Below are 7,976 nucleotides of genomic sequence, written 5' to 3' on the forward strand. Positions count from 1 at the left end.
GACATGCAGTATGTTATCTTGCGGTATTTTGATGTCATGCACTTGACGGTTCTTGTAAAGCCAACTAAAGTCGAACACACCTCTTTTGTCTTGTCCTCCAACCAGGGGCGTAGCTAGAATTTTATTTTTGGGGGGTCCCACCTTAAAATTAGGGGGCAATTCTCTCTCTCTCTTAACACTTATAAATAAAACAGCTTAACACCTTTACACATTTAAAACAGTATATTTACTTCACCGTTTCAGCAGAACATGAAGTAGACTCAGATGATATAGATGGCACATTTTCTTCTTCTCGCTCATCTTTCCGTGCTTTTTTTGAAAAAGCGTAATATTGTACTTTCCGCACCAGCTGCCATTGTCACCAAATATCAATGAACTCGCATGCACAGATGACAGCATAAGTTACGCACAACAACAAGTGACATGTGCTAATTCAATTAAGTTTGAAAACAGCTGTCAATCAGACTAAGAAATCAACATTTTCTTATTTTATTTGTTTTATTTTAAGCAATTGGAAATCTGAGGGGGCGGACATGTAAATGAGGGGGCCAAGGCCCACCCAGGCCCCCTCGTGGCTAAGCCCCTGCCTCCAACAAAACATACCAATGCATATTTAAATAATGATCATATGACTTTTACCCACGTCAGGTGATGTGTATTACCAACACTTTTTGGTGGAAAAAATATTTGAGTACAGGTAAAAGTGAAAAAAAAAAAACTTAATTCTGCTGATAAATGTCTTTTTTCGTATCTTCCTCACCAGAACACGCAGCCATATTCAACATTTTAGCTCCGAGGGGCTCAGCAGAAGCTCAGCGGCGTCCTTCTACTCCTTCAGGTTGGTGTTCCTTTTTTTTAGCCATATGATTAGGCTTGCACATTTTAATCACCGCTCATCAACACCATTACACACTGAAACGTAATTATTGCTGAGTGTGTGTTTGCCAATGTGTTTATATGCTGTGCATGATTAAGAAGCCACAAATATATTCCTCCTCCAATGTGTATTCTACTGTCAGCGTAATTTATAAATGGGCACGCACACACAAACATAATGAAAAATGTGAACTCGGCACGGTAATTACCGAGTACGGACCAATGCAGTTACGAAGTAACAGATGCACGAGCAAACCATCTTTGTCGCGTGCAGTCGCACACTCGGAAACATACTGCGCTATTGTACTAATGCAGCATAATTGCAAATACGGAGCCACACACACCTCAAATTAATGAGCACACTAACCATACGCACACTCATGCGTGACCATGTAGTCGTAATAAGTGTACAATGCTAGAATTTGTGGTTTTTCTCTGTATTAGCCTACATTGTTTTGTAAGCTCCTGGGCATGAAAAAGATTTGATTATCGTGTGTGTTTGTGGTTTCCTCGACCTTATCCCATTATATTTAAGTTGTGCAGGTTTTGTTTGTGCAAAACTGTGCATTTCCTCTTTGTGCCTGGGTTGATGTATGGCACTAGAGAATAAGATACGCCTGCGCTGGCTTTCTATAAAGACCTTTGTCCATCTTACTGGTTTCATCCAACCCCACACCCCCTCCCTGATGCTGTCCAGGCAATCCGTCCCGTGTTGGCCCATGATCAGAGCAAACAAAAACAAATGCTAAATCCTTCATTAGCAGTATTTTTTGCTCTAAAAAGGCGTACACTCATAAACGCTGCTCAGGCATCCATCCGTTTTTCCGTTTTTTTCAAATTGGCATGTTAGTAAGAGAAAGCCAAAGCGTGTGCCTGACACCCTTGTTTCTTCTCTTTTTTCCTTTATGTTTTACAGAGAGGGACCCCTCCTTGCCTGTAGCTCCAGACAAGGCAGGCCTCTTTTGAGGAAGGCACACAATGCAAGAGGCTGAGAGAGACCCTCACACTCGCCCTGCATAGACCTTTACCTCTTCCTAATGGCTATATCATTCAGTTCCTTTATATTAAATCAATGCATTATAAAGAAGACACGGTGCACAGCTTTCCCTAATTCGTATACCTTGATCTGCCTCGTGTGAGAGGAGACATGGACTTTAGCTGATGCTGTGATGGGTCTTATTTTCTAACCGTCTCCAACATATACGCAACATGCACTTATTGCATGCAATTATTAGTTAATGAGACCCACTGAAAGGGAATTCAAATGTTACGGTTGCAGATCAACTGGAGATTTTTTACCCAAAGGCTTTTTAAAATAATAAATCGTCCTATCTGTGTTCTGTTGCATGCATTTTTCACACAAATAAACATGGAAACCACCTGTCGAGTTCTCCAAATGGTCTGCGGATATTTAATGGCCTCCCCGAGTCTGTTTTAAACAGAAGGACTTTACCAGATACATGTGTGAAATATCCATCAGGATGGTTGTTCAGCGCAACGTAATATGCAAAGTGATAAACACGAAATAGCTCAAGATTAAATTGCATGATTATGACCGTTGACCCCGGTGCCTTGAGTGTATCTGTATCTCTTTGCCGCTGTCATATTAAAATAATTTGAACACATTCATGCTGTCTGGAGTCTTGATGTATCCTCCTTCAACAACTGAAATTACATTTTATTTTAATGCATTGGGAAATTATAATGCAAAACAAATTTAAATGTCATTCGTGAATCATGCACGTGACAACATCATAGCGATGTGGAACCAGCCAATAGCTGAAGCAGTAAGGACAGCAGAGGGCACCTGAGCGGAGATGGACAGAAATATGACAACATTTGCATACAGCCTCAATCCGCAGCAACAACCCGCATAGGGAGAGACAGAGTCGTGCATGCTGTCAGACAGCTGAAGACAAATTGCATCAGGGTTACTGTACTATTTTTTGTGCAGGGTGGAAGATGTGAAATACTGTAGCACGCAGAGTATGCAAAGCTTTTATTTAGAGAGTAAACACATGGTTGGCTTAGTGCAAACTAAGCGCATAGCGCAGACAAAGATGATAAAATGGATTTCTGGGACAGAAATACGGATTTATGTCCAGCGACATGGATTACTAAAACAAAAAGATTATTGCGTCTTTGTCAAACAAACATCAGTCTTTCCTTTTTGTCTCTTGTTAATTTCCGTCTGTTTATTAGTCAAACAGTGGTAAAGCTAAAGCTGAATGATTCCCAGATCCTTTACGGAAGCTGGAATGATTGACACGAACTGTTTCCTCTCCAGAGAATCCAATATGATGGACAGCTCCTCTGCCCCTACCAGGCCATGCCTGTAATGATGAGAGCACGTGGGGCGTAACTCTGCCGCATGACAGCTGTCTGTTGGGTTACGAGGGCCCTCATGGGGTGTTTCTAATTTTTGTCCTCAATCTTTCTCTCTCTCTCTCTCTCTCTCTCTCTCAATCTGTAGCTCATACCTGGCTTCCTTTCGCCTAGTTTGGGAAATGTCAGCATATGCTTTATGCGCTGGGGGCGAAGCCACAGGCTTGAGCTTTTAATTAGCTCTATGACATCACGACTTGATAAAAACCGCACAACGAACACACCTGACTGCAGGGCTTTGAACCAGAATTTTTCCCAATTGGTTCAAATAGTATTTTCAGAAATAGTATTTTAACGTTTACGGTTTTCAGTTCAACCCTAAAATTGACGGTCCTGAACCAGTTAGAACAAAAAAATTAAGTTCCCGAACCGGTTAATAACGTTCCATGTCAGCTGTGGGACATACAAATAAGTAGGCTGATCATTAAGACATTAAACTTAAATTATCAGTCTACATAATTTTCCTTAAAGGCGGAGTCCACGATGTTTGAAAGCCAATGTTGATATTTGAAATCACCTAAACAAACACGCCCCTACCCCAATAGAATCTGGACCTTCTGTTGATAGGCCCGCCCCACACATACGCAACCCGGCAAGGATGTCGGTTAGTAGACACGCTCCTTATTGCTGATTGGCTATAAGTGTGTTTTGGTAGTCGGCCCGTCTCCTTTTCCAAAGCGTTTTTCAAACATTGTGGACTCCGCCTTTAAGTCTCTTTAAGTCTGTTGTCATCGAACATTAAAAAAGGCTACATTATGTAAGCGGCATAACTGTAATTCTGACATGCCTACATTTGTTGAGTGCACTTAAACACACGCACACACACAGACGGAGGACGATTTCCAAACGGCGCTTCAGGAAGAAGATGCAGCATAAACAGTCGCTCCACATAAAGTGAAAATGACATTTTTCATTGCTTTATTCGCCAAATGTATTTTAATGGACTACAGTATGAGACACAGTAGCGCAACTTTATCTCTCAAGTTTATACATCAAGAGTTCTGATCTTTGAAGGGCATAGCGATGATCACGTTTAATTGGACACATTTAACCGCATGTGCATCTGTGCGTAAAGAAAATTGCTGATTTTAGCGCCTTTTTGTTGTTAAATTGTTAAAAATCACTTAAGTGTTAACATTTGCAAGCCTTTGAAACACGTGCAAATGATCAACTTTCACCCTATTTAAATTTGCGTATTAATCCGCAAATCGCAAGCGAGCCGAACCGTGGCCTGTGATCTGTACAGATCACGGATCAACTGCGATCCGTTATACCACTAATTAGTATTAAAGGAACAGTATGTAAGAAATTGATATCAATTAATCATAAAATGTCCCTGATATGTCACTAGACATTAAGAAATCATTTTCATTTCAAATACTTATAACACTGTCAACAGGTGGTCTGGCCAGGATATTGTCATTTAAAAATTGGAGTTGCAGCCCTCAACTGATGTTTATGTTGTCATTTTGTGTATTGGCCACCAGTTGTGTGATTGCAGTACCAGTTTTAGCCACAAGTTTTGTGATTGCAATACCAGTTTTGGCCACAATCCTACATACTGTTCCTTTAAAAAACAAACATCTTGAGAAACTTGGTAGCCTACAATATTTCCCTCTTATGATTGAGCATTAGAGGCTTGAGTAGGCTACTTGCTGGTGACAAGCTTCTAATTTCTCCGATGAGTCATCGACGACCGGAAGTGAACTTCACCGAGTCATATTAAACAGAAATCTTGTCAAAGAACGGAAAAAATAACAGTATTAACCGGTTACCATTATTTTAAATAAACGTTTCTTTTCCGGAACATTTTTTTTAAGTTTCTGGTTTCGTTTCTGTTCCTTGCAAAACATCAAACGTTTCTGGTTTTCGTTTTCGTTCCGTGAACCGTTTCAAAGCCTTGCACCTGAGAGACAGAAAGAGAGACTGGGTGTATCAGCAGCCATATCATAATGTATGGGAAGTGCCTGATATTGATATTAAACATTCATTGTAGATGTTTGCTCAGTGATAAGCTTTCTGGGAAGCAGATCAAAAGACGATTTGCGCTGACGTACAGTATGTTGGCTAATCGTAAGTGACTGTGGCTGTTATCGTGCATTTCCTCCGGTCTGATCAGGGAGACGATGGATCATTAATAACAGCACAACATTGAAGCTAGATGCAGTCACCAGACGGACTAAATAGAGGTCCCTGAAGTCACAGAGAGAGAGAGATAGATGGAAAGAGAAACAGAGAGGAAAAATCTTATTTCCCTCTTGGCATTGTTGCTGAGGTCTTTTCACTGCACTGTATAAAAAGAGAAAATGCTGAGATGCGATTGGCCGCAAGAAAACACGACTGATACACATCCACACATATAACTCATTTAACAGCATGGTGGCAGTCAGATCAATCTGACATTCAATGTACCTGTATATGCTGTAAGTGACAAATAAAAGTCTTCCATACACAATTACTGGGTTAGGAGCTGTCTTTGTTAATCATTAAATCATTCCCTTGCTATTCACAAGCATTTTATATCTTTTTTTCTAAGCATGCATGTCTGTTTTCCCTCCCCTTTTTCTGTTTTTAGATTCACCCCCGGACCTAACAAAGAGCTCCTTCACAGGCAGTGAATGCGGATCCTCCGTCGAAATGGAAGAAACCATTACATCAAATGGGTATTTGACTGGATTGCCTGTGACTACACAATAAATAAGGACATTTCATGGAGATAAAGACAGGATTTGCTCATTCGGTGCCAAGGAATATCAAAAAGCATATAAATAAAGCAGTCTAATCTGTGTTTTCGATCGATGAGCCCCGCGTCTTGGACACCGGCAGCCGTGCGTCTGCTTTTCTCTTGACCGATTTCCTCTGGTCCTAAAATCAGACAGCTTAGTGGGACCGTTTACCGGATTTAAAATTATATTTGAAGACTTTACCACACCTTAGGTAAACCGGACAATCCCGACATCAGCTGTGAACGACTGTCTGGAGGATTACAGTGGATAAGGTCTGAGAAAACGAGGTGGAAATCAATAGGAGATATCGTCATCCCTCTGTCATTTTGTCTTTTCGCCATCCACGCTGGCTTTGGTAATAGACTAGGAGCTTGTGAAATCCCCGCCACCTCACTCCGTTTCTGAGTTTACTGCTTGCCACTGAGTCCACACACTACTGTTCGTTTGGGATACCCCGGGGGAAAGGTCACATTGTCTACACCTACTTCGGCAAGATGTCGTTTTATTTGTCGGCATGCTCTGTGTATTCTGTGGGAGCATTGTTTTAAAAGTAACTGTATATATTTCTGTATATATACTTATAGATGCATATTAAAAGATGTCATACGAAGACCTTACATGCCCTTAAAACCTGTTCAGTGGGTTAAAACAATGTAATTCCTGACTGTATTCATGGTTTTGGTTTTTAAAACGAGATAAACAATTAATTCCCAGTTAAAAATATGTATTCTCTTGTCGTAATGGACATTATGCATTTTTTGCTTGAAATGAGAGTTTAAGGAAATAACAATTTAATGGACACAATGGCTAAACACAGTCCACAGTTACATATCTATAGGCAGATAACTAAATTCACCCCATATTTCAATCTGTTTCATGCTGTTTTGAGAATAGATAGGCATCATAATGCTTGTGTGAGTTTCATCAATTCAACACAATCAAAGACGTCCGGCTTGTTAAAGACATGATAATACATTGGATCTGTGTTGGTGATTCAGTTCAGATAAAAGAAGCCCTTTTCACATACCGTCTAGTTTTTTTATATATATATTTTAAGTTGGTAGGGTGTATAGGGAAGCAGAGTTTTGTTTTAAAGTGAAATAACATCAATCACATCTTGATAATGCTTGGCAGCTTGTGAGTTGTCTACCTCCATACAGTATTAATTCAGAAGGATATTACCACATGTTAAGCACTGTAATTGACATTTAAAGTGTTCTGCTTTGCCGTATAATGTGTTTGTCAAGTATTGACAGGTGATGGGCTTCATTTCTCTTTACTGGAATCAGTCTAGACATGCAATTGCCGAAACCCTGGACCCTTATAGATTAACGTGCAGCCTTATCAGACGCAAATCAATATTAAAAGGTTTTCTATACACGCTGTCTACCTTTGATGTATCTGTGAGCAATATTGTTTTCAACAAAGTTACAATCTTTGCATCCTTACATTTAGGGAACAGTAATGTCCTTTTGTGTTCAGATTGCTAAAAGGTTCATATATGTAAGGAAAACAGATGGGAAAGCAGGACATATTCTCGGGTAAGTCCATACTTCTAAAGAGAATTTTGACCCATGTCAGATCTTTAACTCACCTGCTATTCTATACATACTAGAACAACAATTTGTGTCGAGTGTACGATATGGTTTCCCAGACAGGGTTTAGATTAAAGAGTAACTAAACCCCTGGTCAGAGCCTGACTCCACCCACTGGCAATATTTGGAAAATGCAAGAAAAGTGGGCAGACCTCAACAGAGATAGAGGGGACGAACTGAGCTTGTACCAAGGGGTTAGATTGTAACAAGGGCGTGGTGAGCTTGAACCTGCTTACATAGGATCGTACTGCTTATATCATGCAGTACCGCAACATCCAACAGGAAAATTCAACTGCAGTAGCCACCATTCAACCTGAAGAGGGCAGCACTCAGACGTTTTTACACCATATATTGTAGCATTGAAACACTTTATACCCAAATGTCAAAAAACTTA

At 40.3% G+C, this 7,976-nt stretch overlaps 1 protein-coding gene across 5 annotated transcripts in view; it reads left to right on the forward strand.

Annotated features, from left to right (window-relative positions):
• The window catches only part of tafa1b (TAFA chemokine like family member 1b), a 218,764-nt gene extending 211,326 nt beyond the window's left edge, over positions 1-7,438 (forward strand). The window contains exons 5-6 of one of the 5 annotated variants that reach the window (XM_055185176.2): positions 764-838; positions 5,837-7,434. In XM_055185176.2, the coding sequence (XP_055041151.2) occupies positions 764-790 (27 nt within the window). In that variant the 3' untranslated portion in view covers positions 791-838; positions 5,837-7,434. Of the gene's footprint in view, positions 1-763; positions 839-1,792; positions 2,502-5,836 lie in introns of those variants that run through there. The other 4 variants (XM_055185177.2, XM_055185180.2, XM_055185182.2 and 1 more) reach the window with 4 other exon arrangements.
• The last annotated feature ends 538 nt before the right edge of the window (positions 7,439-7,976 follow it).

Source organism: Misgurnus anguillicaudatus, chromosome 14 (genome assembly GCF_027580225.2).
Source record: "Misgurnus anguillicaudatus chromosome 14, ASM2758022v2, whole genome shotgun sequence".
Taxonomy (NCBI): Eukaryota; Metazoa; Chordata; class Actinopteri; order Cypriniformes; family Cobitidae; genus Misgurnus; species Misgurnus anguillicaudatus.